We start from the raw sequence: 17,016 nt of genomic DNA, 5'->3' as shown, positions 1-17,016 counted from the left end.
TGGGGGGAGATGGGTGATAGGGGATTAAGCCCTTATTATAGGAGATTTTTTTTGTCACATGAGAATATTACATTGCCCCAATAATATAGAATGGCCTTTAAAAACCCTTACTTGTGAGAAACTCAAAAGAATACTGACGTCTTAAGATCATAATTGTACAAAGATGTAAGAAAGAAATGTCAAGTGCATCTATCCCTTCTTTAATTTTTTTTAAAAGAATTTATTTATTTATTCATGAGAGATACACAGAGAAAGAGAAAGAGAAAAACAAAGAAAGAGAGAGAGAGAGGCAGAGACACAGGCAGAGGGAGAAGCAGGCTCCATGCAGGGAGCCCGAAGTGGCACCCAATCCTGGGACCCCAAGGATCATGCCCTGGGCTGAAGGCAGAGAGGCTCAACCGCTGAGCCACCCAGGTGTCCCGTCCTCCCTTTTAAAATGGAAAAATAAGGTTCTAGAGCTCAGCTCGGACCAGTTTAATAGTCCACCATTGCTGCAGGGCACAGAATTCAACCACAACTAATAATGACACAAATCAGCAAAACCTGCCTAAAGGACTAATAATGACGCCGTCAGAGAGAAGGCCAGAATTCTCATGATTTACACTCATTTTTTCATCCATAGGACTATCCTCGGTGTTCTGTTTTTCGATCCGATTGTGAATGCCATCATTACCCAAATTCTCACACTTCCTTCAAAGGAAGCCACAACCCTATGACGTTCCAAATAACTTTTTGTTTTTGATATTTATTTATTTTAGAGAGAGAGAGAAAGAGAGCAAGGGAGCCCAAGCAGGAGGAGTAGAGGGAGAATCTGCAGCAGACTCCGCACTGAGCCTGACCCGGGGCTCGATCCCACAACCCTGAAAATCACGACCTGAGCCTAAACCACACATCAGATGCTCAAGCAACTGTGCCACCCGGACGCCCCTCCCTGAGTAACTTTTACCAAGACAGAGGAGCTTTAGAGAATCACACCTGTAAATACAGAGAACAAACCAGTGGTTGCCAGAGGAGGGCGGGGCCGGGCAAATGGGTGAAGGGGAGTGGGAGGCACGGATTTGCAGTCACAGAAGGAACGTGAGGACGAAAGCCCCCGCGGAGAATCCAGCAGCAGCGCCGTGAGAGCTGGGCGGGGACAGGCGGCAGCGACCTTGCGGCGCGCACAGCACCACGCGGGCTCGCCGGGTCGCTATGCCACGCTCCTGAGACTCAGGTTACGGCGCGCGTCGACCGACTCAAAAAACAAAATTGGCAGGAACTTTGCGGCTTCCCTCAAGAAAGAGAGAAGAGAAAGATGTGCTTTGAACCAAAAGGGATGAGAACTAGGAGTCTTTCCACAGTAGCGTCCTGACTGACACACGGACACCGTCCTGGACAGACAGGCCTACTCGTGTGTCTCAGGGCCTTCGCCGGGACGGTGGCAACAGAACAGCTGTTTAATGGGGCCCGAGGCGGGCGGCAGGCGAGGGTCCCCCTGTCACTTTGTCACAACTGGACCTGTGCCTGGCGCTGCTTTCTGGAGCCTCCCGGGAGCCGTGCCGCCGTCGCTCGCAGGCCCGACTTGCTCTGACGTGCGTGCAGGCGGGACGGTGGGGGCGGGCAGGGGCTCCTCAAAGCTGGCCGCTCCTCCTAACGTGCGGGCCTCGCCGGGACCCTGGCGCCAGGCAGCAGCACACTGGGACCGGGCTGTCCCCCAGCAGGCACCCGAGCAGAATACCGGGGCGAGACAACGCGCTGGGCTCTCTGGTCCTACCGCACACCAGAGGCTCAGATGGTCACCACCTTGGGTCAGGAGCCTGCCACGAGGGATTCCGACTTCTAATTAAGATAGTGTCCAGGGGCACCTGGCTGCCTCGGTCACCCAAGCGTCTGCCTTCAGCTCAGGTCATGATAGAGCCCCACGGCATAAGGCTCCCTGCTCAGCAGGGAATCTGCCTCTCCCTCTCCCTCTGCCCTTCCCCCCAGCTCCAGCTCTCACGTGCTCTCTCTCTAAAATGAATAAATAAAAAATCTTTAAGAAAAAAAAGATACTGAAAGATTACCTCAGATGAAGGCAGCCATTTGCACACACTATTCCACAGAACCTAATTTTTCCCAAAATTATCTGACCGAGGGTATTCTTTCCAAGCAACATACATCAAAACTACTGCTCCATTATCAAACTCAACATCCAAGAAACAAACAATCCAATCATGAAATGGGCAGAAGACATGAGCAGAGATCTCACAGAGGAAGACATAGACATGGCCAGAAGCACATGTGGAAATGCTCCACATCACTTGCCGTCAGGGAAATACAAACCAAAACCACAATGAGATACCACCTCACACCAGTGAGAATGGGGAAAATTAACAAGACGGGAAACAACAAATGTTGGAGAGGATGCGGAGAAAAGGGAACCCTCTTACACTGTTGGTAGGAATGTGAGCTGGTGCAGCCACTCTGGAAAACTGTGTGGAGGTTCCTCAAAGAGTTCAAAATAGACCTGCCCTACGACCCAGCAATTGCACTGCTGGGGATTTACCCCAAAGATACAGATGCAGTGAAACGTGGGGACACCTGCACCCCAGTGTTTACAGCAGCAATGGCCACAATAGCCAAACTGTGGAAGGAGCCTCGGTGGCCATCGAAAGATGAATGGATAAAGAAGCTGTGGTCTATGTACACAATGGAATATTCCTCAGCCATTAGAAAGGATAAATACCCACCATTTGCTTTCACATGGATGGAACTGGAGGGTATTATGCTGAGTGAAGTAAGTCAACCAGAGAAGGATAATCATCATATGGTTTCACTCACACGTGGAATATAAGAAATAGTGAAAGGGATTATAGGGGAAAGGAGGGGAACTTAGAAAAATGAGAGAGGGAGACAAACCATGAGATACTCTTTTTCCCCCCCATGAGAGACTCTTAACTCTGGGAAACAAAGGATTGCGGAAGGGGAGGTGGGCGGGGAGTTGGAGTAGCTGGGTGATGGGCACTAAGGAGGACGCTAGATGGGATGAGCACTGGGTGTTATACTATATGTTGGCAAGTTGAATTTAAATAAAACAAAAAAACTACTGTTCCAAAGAACACAATCCGAAAATCCTGACTTGTCTGTCTTCTCCACATCAGTTTTTGAATGTTCACAGGACAGAGACAATTTAATACTCGAAAGGCATTTTTCTGATACCCCAGGAGAGCAGAGGAAGGAGGGCAGGGCTGCTGGTGTGTGCTCCTATTCACACCAGAATACAGAAGGAGAATCCAGTTGTTCCAGATCCTACCACAGAGTACAGTCTCCATTTCCTCCTCCAGCAGCTTTCTACCCAACCGGGTAATCAGGAACATTTGGCTAGACTTGGATTTAACCACCTCCACCCTTCTGTTATCAAGTCTCCGGAAAGAAACAGCAAAGCCGCCTGGTGTCACCACCAAGGGGAAATGAGAAGAGCAGGGAAAATAATTTTAAAACTTTCCCCTGGATCATTAAGAGCTGGCTCTTTGATTAATATATGTATGGTTATGCCCTTTAAAATCTGACCTCACCACCACTCGCCAATGATTTATATGCCATGGAAGGGACAGTGGGGTAAAGGGAGAAAGAGTCAGAGGAGATCCCCCATGGTGTCAGAAGTCACTATCAAAGGTATTCGGGTGTTCTCTACACCAGACTTCCTCACTGGTGGGGAACACCCAACTAAGTTCTCAGAGTCCTATATTAGCATCCTCCACCATTAACATTTCTAAGCAGTATAAATATGGTGGTCTCTAACATTAAGAGGTAGATGTAGACTTTTCATTTTTATAAAAGACTCCCAGGAAAAATAATTTAGACTGCCTCTCATCTCTGGGTGACTTACAATTATCTCTCTCCCTCCCTCCTCTGTAACAGAGACTTACTAGCCATGCACACTGCCTCCCAACAAGAGTCCACACAGGCCAGCATCTACAGTAGCAGGCTTGGCCATGTGACTAATCCTTGCTCATGGACTATGCACAGAGGTGACAGCCCCTGCCTTGGCCTTGGCAACACTAACTGAAGCCCATGGGAAACCAAAGGTGAGAGTTGACAGAGCCACCCTCCAGAGCAGGGCTCTGATGACCATGTGACCCTCCCCCCGAACGTGGGACAGAAACAGAGTTGACCCATGAACAATGTCATGTCAGGTGAAGGGTGCCAGGCCCCTGCGTAGTTGAAAATCCACCTACAACTTCCCAAAAATCTAACTACTAACAGCCTGCTGTTGCCTGGGAAGCCTTACCACTACATAAATAGTCTCTTAACATACATTTTGTAGGTTACATGTATCATATACTGTATTCTTACAAAATAAAATGGTATTAATAAAATCATAAGGAAGAGAAAATCCATTTACATACTGCCTCATATAGGAAAAAAAAAGCAGCATAAGTGAATGCGTGCAGTTGAAACCGTGTTGTTCCAGGGTCAACTACTTCTCTCTATGACATTCAACACTCTCTTCTGTGTGAGACATTTGGGGGTGGGGCGTGCAGGAGGCACTGCAATAGCAGCTTGGCCTAACATTAATGAATGTGCCATCTCATTGTTTTAAATCATGCTGCATATTCATTTTTAAGTTTGTCAAACATCTCTGAATGAGTGACCACTTCATGGAGCACTCACAGCTCCTTCTTAGCTAGATTCCAAGGCCATCCTTCATCCTCGACACTGTCCTGCAGTACATGCTGACCCAGTCACTACAAATCTTTCTGACTCTGGCTGGCTGCTGCTAATCCTCACTCCAATCCTCCCAATCCACCCCAGCTGGCTTTCTTCCCCTTGTAGCACTTTCTGACATACAATTTAATGGACTGTCTTCTCTCACCAGAACTACGCTCCATGCCAATGGGATTTCCTTCTGCCTTGTTCACTGCAGTAACTTCCAGGGGCTAGAACAGCGCCTGATATGCAGCTAGAACAGCGCCTGATATGCAGCACACAACAAATAGTTTCTGAATGAAAAATGAATTCACCTAAAATCTACCATGTTTTAAGTCATCAAGTCTTCAACTGCATGATACCTATTACGTGCCTAAGTCATGGCACCTTAGAAGCAGATAGAACTTGAGAAATTATTTATACACGTGGTTTTCAAACTGGAATCCAGCATCTCCTCACAGCACCTTCTAGGGCTTCTATGGGGATCCTACAAACATTTTATTTCACGTATTCATTAACTTTCCAATTAAAAAAAATCAACAGATTGAACACACGTGTGCATTCTAAACAAAATATATGCCAGTTTTACTCTAATCATTTGTGGCTCTTAATAACTAAGCTATATTGGGGGATGCCTGGATGGTTCAGTTGAAGAGCATGCGAAAGACTCTTGGTCGTGGGGTCATGAGTTCGAGCCTCATGTTGGGTATAAAGATTACTAAGCAAAAATAAATAAACTTTAAAAAAAAGAAAAAAATTAGGATGCCTGGGTGGCTCAGCGCGTGATCTTGGAGTCACGGGATCGGGTCCCACATCAGGCTCCCAGCATGGAGCCTGTTTCTCCTCCCTTGCCTGTGTCTCTGCCTCTGTCTCTCATGAATAAATAAATAAAATCTTAAAAAAAAAAAAAAAAACTAGGCTGTATTGTGTCTAATACTATTCTTCATGCCAGATACTATCTTTTGCTGCTCAAATAGCAGGTAAAAGGTATCAGTTACATTAAAAGGATGCAACACCAGGAAAGAGGAAAAGAAAGTTCCAAGTGACACATACTCTCCAACAGCATTAGTTTATCTTCCACCAGATAGAGAGAGGCCCACACCCAGGCAACAGGGCTGTAAGTTCATGCGTGGGACAGCCTCTCAGGAATTCACCAGGAGTCAACCTGTGTTAATTCCAAAGTTGGAGTTATGAAACCTTTCAGTTGTGTCCTTCAGTTTGTCTTATCCAGGGAGCCCAAGACTTATATGCCATGCTGCAAGAGAGGATTCTCAACCTGATCTTGAAGCCAACCATCTATACCCTGGGGCAAAGTCCCTTTCCTCTCTCAGGCCACCTCCAAATGTATGAAATAGCAAAAGAGGATCAGGTTTGCAGTTCTCTCAAGTTCCGACAGTTGACACCACTGGTACTTCAGAGGGCTCAGTGGCATGGACCTGAGGAAGCTCTCCCACACCCAGACAGCTCCCCACCAACATCCAAAACACCCTGCTTCCCACCAGGGAATATCCAGGAAATTCTATCTTTGTCCCACATCCTAACCTGGAGCCAGCCTCCAGTTAGAACCTCAATTCCAGAATTAAAAGCCAGCCCCCCAAAATTCACTACCAGACCTGGTCAAAAGGCAATCTCAGCTGAAAGAGAGTGGCCATCTTCCTGTCTCGGAAGTGTCATCTTCCTGTCTAGGCTATGGTGTCATTACTATTCAATGCAAGGAATTCAAATACTGTCTGAGAGCCTAAGTAAAAAGACTTGGTAACCACAATGCAGAGTAAAAAGGCAAAAAAACAAAATCTGCACTCCATACTTCAACACACTAATGGCTAAGAACAGGGAGGGCTTATAGAGACAGCTGTCTGTCAGACTACACTGGCGCCTTAGTTTGCATCCTGTTAGGGACTGAATGTCATGCCCACCCCACCATTCAAAATTCAAATGTTAAAAACCTACCACCAAGTGTCATGGCTTTAGGAAGGCAGAGCCTCTGGACCGTGATGAGAATTATATGTATGGAATCCTCATGAACAGGATTAGTGCCCTCATCAAGTCGAGGCCAGGGAGATTGCTCATACAAAAATACAAGACACCACCTGTTAGCCAGGAAGTGGGGCTCAAAAGACACCCCATCTGCCCGTGCCTTGACCTTTGGCTTCCCAACCTCCAGAACTGTGAGAAATAAATGTTGTTTAAGCCCCCAGTCCATGGTAATCTGCTATGGCAGCCCAAGCTGACTATGTCAGTTACTGAGGGCATAAAGAGGAAAAAATGAATCTAGAGAGTAAAAGATGAAGAAAGAGCATGTGAAATCTACATGCTCTGGGGGATGGCACAGCCCTCCCCTTAAACAAAGCATACCTGGTCCTTTCCCTCCACATGCCCAGATGTGTGGGGCTCCTCCAAAGTCACATACACTCATATTAGCGCTATACCTCTTACCAGAAAGACATTTAATAAAAGCAAAGTTAATTTTTCAGAGAAATGCCCCAAATCGATATATTCAGCTACATGGTACCCAAATTTTTATATGCAACAATATTCTCATTCTTAAAATCTTTTATAAACAAATAACTGACTCTCTCAAAATAATCCTAACTGATTTCAACATTCAAAAATAATTCTTGTCTCCTATTATTAATGTGTCCTTGTCTTTGCAGCTTGCGGACAGGCCAACAGCAAGGGGATACAAAGAAAGATACACAACATCAGAGGAATGGAAAGGACAGTGTAGGACCAGGGTGAGCCACAAGCTCTACAGCTGGGCACAAGGTCCAAGGTCCAGCCCTATCTGCTAGCTGGGATGCCCAACCTCTGTGGGTCTCCGTTTGCTCATCAATTAAAATGAGATGATTAGGGATGTCTAAAAAAGGATTCTTGCGGGGCACCAGGGTAACTCAGTGGTTGAGTGTCTGCCTTCAGCTCAGGGCGTGATCCTGGGGTCCTGGGATTGAGTCTCCCATCGGGCTCCTCACAGGGAGCCTACTTCTCCCTCTGCCTGTGTCTCTGCCTCTCTGTGTGTGTGTCTCTCATGAATAAATAAATAAAATCTTTAAATAAAATAAAAAATAAAAAAGGATGCTTGGTTCTTATCAGCAGCACCATTAATGTGGAAGGATGGATGGCTGTCTGCTGGGACTGTTACAATAGGAGATTTTTTAAGTGGAGAGTTCTACACCTCTTTCTAATTGTAATGTCTACAATTTCACAGACTTCAAAGCTCCAAAGACAGTTACTACTAAATAAATTACTGTGGCATTAACAATGAATAAACCAGAGCATTGAGAGACTAGAGTGCTTCTCTGAAGGGCCTAGTGTTGAAGGAGAGAGTCCCTGCAAACAATTTCATGCGTGCCACTGAGGAGATGTGCCCAGGATAACAGTAAATCTAATTACACAAAATGAGATCATTTTCTATGTTCTTGCAGTATTTCCCAAAAGAATCAAAAATGAAAAGCTCTTTGTGTCATGTGTTTATTTATGGAAAAGATGCAAAGCAAGTCATGAAATTTATCTGGCTGTTCTCATTTTAATATAATTGTTGATATGGTATTAAATTTTTTCTTGAGGGCAGCCCTGGTGGCACAGCGGTTTAGCGCCGCCTGCAGCCCAGGGTGTGATCCTGGAGACCTGGGATCGAATCCCACGTCGGGCTCCCTGCATGGAGCCTGCTTCTCCCTCTGCCTGTGTCTCTGCCTCTCTCTCTCTCTCTCTCTCTCTCTCTCTCTCTCTCTCCCCCCCTCTGTGTGTGTGTGTGTCTCTATGAATAAATAACTAAAATCTTTAAAAATAAAAAAATAAAAATAATTTTTTCTTGAAATTTCCTTTTGAACACTACTTTGACCAATTGCTTTTATGGTTTATAACTTGATGTGATATTTTAAGATTGGGTACATAATACTTTTAGAGATGAATAAAGTTTTAGAGGTTCACCTACCCAAAAACCTAACTGCTACTCCCAGTGTGAAAAGAAATCTCCTTTTAACCACAGGGCACTTCTCTTAGTGGATAAGATCTGTGTAAAACTATAACCACTAAGACACACGGGCTTCTTTCAGCATCCACTCTGAGAGCAGTGAAAACTGCTGGCCCATCATCCTGACAACTGTCTCTACCAGGCAGGACCCACCTTCTAACAATATGACAGACGAGGCCTGTTCTAGAAACTACAGGACAGGTGGGAAAAGAGTGCTGAGTATACTATACTGAATTCATTGCATTTAAACCCGCAGTGGGGACAAGATAACAAGTGCTAAACAACTGTGGGAGGTTTTTTTTTTTGTTTTTTTTGTTTTTTTTTGTGGGAGTTTTTAAAAATGTGTTCTGCATATACTGTTTCTAGGACAACTTACACAAGCCTTATGTTCACTGGTTATTTGTAAGCACCTGGTCAGAGGCCAACATGTGGCCATGTTTTACCAAGGGCAGCAAGTTGCAGACTGGACTCTGAGGTCAACCTATTGCTAGTCTCCACTATCTTGCATGTGGCTGGCACACACTAATGACTAATGGCACAGTAGGTCCAGGCCAGATAGGAGACAAGACCACAGGCATGGATCTGGCTCCACCATCAAGGCCTCTGCACATGCATCCCAGAAACAGAACTGTGCTCGCCTGCCTGCCTGACCACAGCTCTGACGGGGACACCGTTCTGCAATCATTACACTCTGCCTGACAGTCTTACTCCTGAAATCAAGTAAGTTTTAAAAATCCCGATTCTAATTAGTTATAAATGAAAATGTTACACACATGTTTTGGAAGCTAAGCTACTATCTGAAACAGGAAATAAGGATGGTATCTCAGCTCCAAAAAAGTTGAAACCAATTTTGGAAGACAAGCTAACAAACTGTTCTTAAGGAAGAGAATGATAGGGAGAATCCTTCACAGCTTCTATGAACGGATTTACCAGCTTCCCAGGAAACAGCAAAAAACTGATTTCAAAAGCAGAACTAGGGGCACCTGGCGGCTCAGTTGGTTGAGCATCCAACTCTTGGTTTTGGCTCAGGTCACGATGTCAGGGTTGTGAGATGGATCCCAGAGTCATGCTCCACGCTCGGCGGGGGTCTGCTGGAGATTCTCTCCCTCTGCCCCTGCCCCTACTCACACATGCTTTCTTTCTCTAATAAATAAAATCTTTTAAAAGAATAAAAAGACTATTATATAATAATAAATATTATTAGAAGCAGAAATAGATACTCTAAGGTATAGTTTGGTCCTTTTCTCATGCAAGTGACGACGGAAACAGACATAGATAAAAACAATTACCTTCACAACCAAGATTTACCGAGGAGAACTTTAATGTGCATTTAGGCATCGGTTGTGATACTTACTAGATCTAATGCGGAGCCTCCACCAAGGTATTCCATTATTATCCACAATTTGGTGTCCTATAGAAACAAAAAAGGGAAATTATTTTTTAAAAACCAGAAAAAAATTTAAATAATCTCAAGGTTTTCACTGTTATTTTGGAACTGGAAATTTTTACAAATATGTTAAGAGCAAAAAGAACTTGTGCAAGTGAGTCCCATGGAGGAAAAGCCCTCACTACATCATTAGGGGCTTCTGCGGTTTGTGCCAGCCTGCATCAGACTCAGGTAGGCAGCATGTTCTGGACCTGCTGAACCAGAATCTCTGAAGAGGGGAGTGGGGTGGGGATGAGGGGGCTTCCCCTTTTAAACAACTTAAGTCAGTGATCCCCAGGAACAGCTGGGTGTGAGAACCAGTCCCCAAAGCCCATCGGGGCCAGTGGCAGTCACCTGTGTCCCACCCTGGGTGTCAGTAAGGATGCACCCAGAGTGCACATCCAGGAGAGCAGGTCACTGCCCTTCTGCCTGCAGCACTCAGCCTCTGAGCTGAGGGAAGGTGATGCTCCTGGGGAGCAGAGGGACACAGGGGCAGTAGTGCAGCCTTTCATCCACCCCCTTTTTTTCACAGAAAGGCAGCCAACAGGTCCCAGCCCAAGTCTTGTGACTGTGTCCTCACCAGTGATCACTCTGTGTCTTTTCCTTTTGTCTCTCCTGAAGCCATTCAGACCCCATGACTTCCAGAGTTCTTTTTTTAAACACAAATCCCAAAGTGATACTCCCCTGAAAACCCACAAGCAAACTCTTGGATCTCCATATTGCGCTCGGAGAGGGAGCACCCTTGAGGTAGTCAGGAGCACCTGGGCTCATGGATGAGCCAGACAGACCAGGGCTGGTATCCTGACCCCTCCTCCTCCTTCTAACCTGAGGGATTCAGGTAGTTATTTCCTCTCCAAGCTTCTGACCTAATTAAGTGACTGACCCACAGCAAGCAGGCAAGATCAGCCACTAGTGATGTGGACACCTGTCATGGCATTGGTGGCAAGGAAGCTGTGAGTGATACTGAGGGTGGGCAACCCACCACACCTTGGCGGGGTTCTGGTTCACTACCTGGGAGGTATGCATGGGTGCACTGGCATCAGCAGGCTTCCTTATTAACTCAATCCTTTATGGTAGCTGTTGCATGCATCAAAAGAGCTCTCTGGGACCTTCAAGGTGGAACCGAGCCCCCAAAGAGCAGCCCCTCCATGATCCTGGCTCTCCCACATCGCAGACACTGACTTGCCTGCTCTTCTGGAACCGTGTGGCAGTTTCTCAGGCCTTTTCACGTTAGCAGAAGTCATGAAAACCCTCACCTTCCTCCCTCCCCACACCTGTTCAAACTTACTTTAGCAAATAAGTAATTGGTCTGATTTTCATTTTAGATTCACCTGTCTCTCACCAGCAGCAAAAGAAGTGTCAAGGGGCAGTGCCCAGCATGGTTAAGCTCAGTAAATGTCAATTACAGCGTGCTGTAGCCAGGGAAGGGTAAACCGTGTGGATCATATATTGGCTTCAAGGAAGCAGTGATACATGCACCACATTTGTAAAATAAATTAATAATTTCCTTGTAAAATGTAAAATAAATTCTGACATCTGGAGTCAATTCTATGATATTCTAAATAGTCCAAGTTTTACTGTATATAGAACACTTTCTTGAGCTTTTAAATGCCCCTGGCTACTAGGATGGTGAAGACAACTTCAGCAGAGGCTGGAAAGAGCACAGAAGCCTGAAATGATGTGTTTGGGATCCACCTTCTACATACATACATTTTGCTCACTCAGACACAACCCAGTCATGGACACCTGCTCTGAACAGGTGCCATCACCACCTAGTGTTCTGATTTCAAGAGAATTTCCTACCAGAAAGACTATTTTCTGATCCTCTCTCCATTTTGCAAATGAGTCCACTGCCAGGTATACTTCCCAGCCCCTGCTCCTGGAGAAGTGTTTGTGTTGCTCCTTCCAGGCATTCCAAAGCATCTTGTCTGACAGAAATAAATTATTCCAGAGAACGACCACCAGCATTTTGGACAACATGGGCAATCTAAATTCTTCCTCTATAAAGTAACTTGAAACTTTACATTTCTGTTCCCATTCCCTTTTTCATGGTGCTGCTTCTGACCCAGCTCCGACCCCTTTCACTTCATGGGTGTGAAGGGATCTCTGGGGTGGGGGGGTGGGGTTCCCCTCACATCCCCCCCATCTTTGGCTAGCTGGAAACAGACTCCCCAAGAAAGTACTATGCTGATGGTGATTTACCACACTGCTTCCCACAACAACAGGACATGAGTGACCACACCTCATCCGTCTGCCATTCCAAAGCTCCATGCTCCTAAATCCCTGCCAGGTTAGCCCAGCAGTTAACTACCTACCAAGGAAATGGAAAAATAACCCCCTAAACATGCTACTTTTCTCCTTTCAGGGAGCCCTAAAGGGGGACAAAGTGTCCCATTTTCCCTTGCAGTCCTATTACCTGGAGGCATTTGAGCAACAGCAGCACAAAGGGCCAAGGACCTGCTCCCCAGCTGAAAGGCTAAAACCCCACCGTTCTGTTGTATAAAGTCCTCACCTCCTTAAGGAGGAGAGAGTGAAAGACCAGCCCTGCCTCCACTTTTATCCAGCTTGTTCCTGGCAGCAGACGTGCTGGGGTCTGAAGGCTGTCTGAACACAAGGTCCACCGGATCTGAGGGCCCTGAGGAAGCAGCATTAGGTCACATCTCTTCAATATCGTGTCGAGGTCTACAACTAATGCGCTTTCCCTCCAATCCACTGACACCACGAATCGGGAAAGGGCTCTGCTGGTTGACACCTCTCAGCTGAACTTGCTTCTCCATGTGCCACTCGCTCCAGCCACGGGGAGGCGGCCCAGGCAGTGGGGTCAAGGGCTCCTCTGCACCTGCACACTCTGCCATCATCTCCAATGGCTCCAGGGGCAGGGGGGTCAGGGGGCCAGGGGATAGCTCTCTCAGAAGCCAGCAATATGCAGGGTTTTTCTGCACGGGGCTGCACACCTGCCTTTTCTGCACGGGGCTCGCCTTCTAGAGCCCAAGACAGACCTCCAACAACTGTGTGACAAACTGTAACTGTCACGAGTGGGTGCTAGGAGAGGGTATATCAGGCACCCACCAGACCTCAGAGTTAGAACCAAGTGTCTTTCGAGATAAGCCCAAATGAAAAAAAAAAAAAAAAAAAAAAAAGATGAGCCCAAATGAGGAGTTGGCACTGGGGCTGGGGGAGAAGCAGCGGGAAGGGACAAGGCGGACACGTGCAGATTGGCCAACAGAAGTGAAGCTATGGGGGATGGGGGACACACTGAGGACCTCACAGAGGGAAGGCACCTGGAGGGCAGGGGGCCCGGATAGACAGTGACCTCTGTGCGACACAGAGAGGTCTATCTTGTAGCCTGCACCAAACATTTCAGACTTGCCCTACAAGTCACTGAAGGACAGCAGAGCAGATACCCACTTTGGAATAAGCCCTGGGTGTATGTGGAGAAGGAGCCAGAGTGTAGTTAAAGGCTTCTGCAGTGGCCCAGGGAGGACAGGTGGAGTGGCTGCAGTGTCATCAGGAGACGCTGGGGAGGCAGAAGGGACAGGGCCTGGGGTGCACAGGGAGGTCAAGGCGACTTCCAGACTTGCCTTCACTCAGAGGAACATGGGCATCGCCATCTACTGACAGGGAGCCCCAGGGAAAGGAGGCAGAGGGCTCCTCTGTCACAAGATGTCCCGGTCGCCCTGCCTGGTGGGGGTCCCGGCTCACAGGGCAGCTCCCCTGAGGACCGGTGGCCAAGGTTTCCACCTCCCTGCTCGGTCCACCAGGCCCAAACTTTTAAGGGAAAGAGGTCGGTCTCATCCTCTGTCCATGAACAGCCCGCCGACAGTATTCTCTGTCCACCCTACCCCGTTCCCACCAGTGACCCCCAGTCATCACTCCATCTGCCACCTTCCCTTGGACACTCATTTTCCTCTGCAGCCAGTCCTGACTGTGCTCACTCATTCTCTCCCTTTCTACAGGCTGACTCTTCCCCCGTGGTCCCGAGGAGCCCTGAAAGCTCTGCGTTCTGCTTTGCTCGTCCCTCTGCTGGCCAGAATCACCAAACTATAACCCCCAGCTGGTTTCCCTTTCCCACCAAAAGGGAAGGGTGCAAGGAATAAACTCTGCCTCCCTCCCAACACGATGAGGACAGAGATGCTGCGGATATTATGAAAACCAGGAACAGAGCAAGGCTTGGTTGGATCTGGAGGAGCGTCGTCAGGAAGCACACCTGCAGGTGGCATCACACCTCCAAAGCAGGACGCACACACTACACAAGGCAGAGCAGGTCTCTTAAACTGGCCTAAACCAGTCAAGATTCCAAATAAGTTCCACCACCACCGATTCTCAAGTAATTGTTCAAAAAGAGAGTTCATCAATGAGCTGGGGAAAGCGTAGGACAGGCTTGGAGGGCCGCAGGCAGAGCACTGCCTTCGCACTGCATGGGGCTTTCTCATCCTGGGCTCCGCTGACGTCTGAGGCCGGGGGAACCTCTGTTGCAGGGGCTGCCCTTGCATCAGACGTTACTGGGCAGTATCCCTGTCCTCTTTCCACCAGCTGTCAGTAACACAGCCCCAGTCCTGATCACCACAAATGTCTCCAGACATCACCGATGTCTTCTGGAGGCCAGAATCACCCCCACTGAACACCCCTGAACTACATGGCCAATGTCCATAAGCTTCAAGCCCTACTGGACCACCAGTGCTGACCGCTAATTCTCTCCTCCTTCTTAGCAGACCCACCTCACACTCTGAAACCTCCAGCTAGACAGTTGTCACTTACTGCCTGCAAGATATCTAAAGCCTCAAATCCCTCATCCATAAAAAGATGGTAATAATCTCCGTTTCTAAACTTCACAGTTTAACTGACAATATAATGAGATAACGAACGTGAAAGCACTTTGCAAAGTTCAAGGTACTAAACACACACGAAGTGCTATTAGCTTTATCACCCACAAATGCCTTAAAATAACCTGGTAAAACCAAAACAGCCCAATTAACAAGACTAAATAGTATTTCTCTGCATGGGAGTGGCTGAGCAAAATAAATAAAATCTGCAACAATGATTCATACACATTCCACAGAACAAAAAAAAAAAAAAAATATATATATATATATATATAGCTCTACAAGCCACAAGGCAAGAATGTCTGAGGATGGTCTGACTCAAGAGGCACATTTGACCTGTCCTCGATGACCAAGTGACCAAGCAGTATCATTGCCCAGATGTAGAATCACGTTCCTCATAAAACCTTCCCAGTCATGACTTAGTGGGGCACTCTGAGAAAAATAAATCAGAAGAGTTCTTAAAACAAGAATGATTTTAATCAGAATAACTTCATTTTTTTAAAAATCACTTCAAAAAGCATAAATCATAAAAAATCTTATGATACAATTTTCTCATAAGTGAAAGAAAAACAGTTCCTTTATTTAATAAATTTATGATTCAAAATTCAAAAGCTAATAGCACTTCGAAAAAAGAGCTTATAGGTATTTGCATAAAATATATCCCTGAGGTTGTACCAGATGTGTTGGTAATTTGGGGATGGAGTGATTCAAAATTTGAAAAGTACCAAAATGTATACGTTGAAAACTTTCCCTCACCCTTGCCCCCCCCCCCAACCAGCCTCCATCCCCAAATTACCAACACATCTGGTACAACCTCAGGGATATATTTTATGCAAATACCTATAAGCTCTTTTTTCCCCTTTTATGCAGATGGTAACATTCTATGCACTGCTCTCTACTTTGCTTCTCCTTAGAGCATTGTTTTTGTTCATAAAGAAATTCCTCTTTTTTTTAAGCTTAATGAACCCATGCCATACTGACAACACTGAGCCACTCCCAGTCTTTTGCTGTTATGAGCCAAAAGTCAAGGAACAACCTCAATGTTGTCATTTTGGGGAGTTCCTGGAAGTTGACCTTCTAGGTCAAAGGAATCCACTTAGCAAATACTGACAAGAGCCTGGGATTGGTGAGCAAGCTGGTCCCACACTCAGTACTACCCACGTTGAAAGCCATAGGGGGCTTCACAGGCATCCAGGTAAAGGTCACAACTAGGCAAATGAGATTTTTACAGCAGATTTCTAAAATAGTGAAATTCTGCTCTGCATCTGCACTGCATTCAGAGGCCTCCAGATCCATAAGCATAACAAAGGCTGAGCACCCAAGAAGTAACAACACAACGGGTTTTATTAAAACAATTCAGAGACTCAAGAATATGGGTTGTTTTTTGTTTTTGTTTTTTGAGGACGGGTGGGGGGTGCCGGGGTCGCTAGGTCAATTGAGCATCTGACTCTTGATTTTTGGTTCAGGTCATGATCTCAGGGTCCTGGGATGGAGGCCTGCATTGGGCTCTGCGCTCAGTGGGGAGTCTGCTTGAGGATTCTCTCCCTCTGCCCCTCCCCACCCCACACATACATACGCACTTTAAAATAAATCAATCTTAAAAATAGAGAATATAGTTCCTAAAGCAAAGGCACCTTTTTGCTAAGATGCATGAGCACAGAATGTCGAGTGTGGGTCTGAATCCTGCCTCTGATCCTTACCAGCATTATGACTCTGAGTGCCGTCCCTCAGCCACTGTGAGCCACAGTTTCCTCATCTGTGCATCTGTCTCAGAAGGGTGTGCCTGGTGCAATCTGTGCCCACACATTTTAGCTATTATTACCACACTAACTTCAGAGTACCCCTCCTTGAACCACACCCACGGCGAGGCTGTGAAACTGGCCTGAGTCCAAGCCCTACCTTGCTTTTCGGTCAGGGTGCCTCCCTGACATTCATGGCACCTTCCAATTGTACTCAAGGTACAGAACATGGCTCCTGACCTCAAAGAGCTCATGTAACTGTTCCCCTCCTCAGAGATGCTAGCTAGCAGTTCTTAAGTGACATAGACCCACCATACCATGCACTCGGTGTCACCGAGGGGACATAAAATGAGTTAGACCTGAGCCCTGACTTTAAGGAACTTTTGTAAT

The 17,016-nt window shown here is 46.6% G+C and overlaps 1 protein-coding gene across 5 annotated transcripts in view; it reads right to left on the bottom strand.

Moving 5' to 3' along the window:
* Positions 1-17,016, bottom strand: part of STK24 (serine/threonine kinase 24) — a 121,952-nt gene that overhangs the window by 25,386 nt on the left and 79,550 nt on the right. For all 5 annotated transcript variants that reach the window (XM_072782575.1, XM_072782573.1, XM_072782572.1 and 2 more), the window contains exon 3: positions 9,993-10,049. In XM_072782575.1, the coding sequence (XP_072638676.1) occupies positions 9,993-10,028 (36 nt within the window). In that variant the 5' untranslated portion in view covers positions 10,029-10,049. The remainder of the gene's footprint in view (positions 1-9,992; positions 10,050-17,016) is intronic.

This window comes from Canis lupus, chromosome 17 (assembly GCF_048164855.1).
Source record: "Canis lupus baileyi chromosome 17, mCanLup2.hap1, whole genome shotgun sequence".
Taxonomy (NCBI): Eukaryota; Metazoa; Chordata; class Mammalia; order Carnivora; family Canidae; genus Canis; species Canis lupus.
The sequence above is the reverse complement of the archived record's forward strand: the minus strand, read 5'-3'. Positions and strand labels throughout refer to the sequence as shown.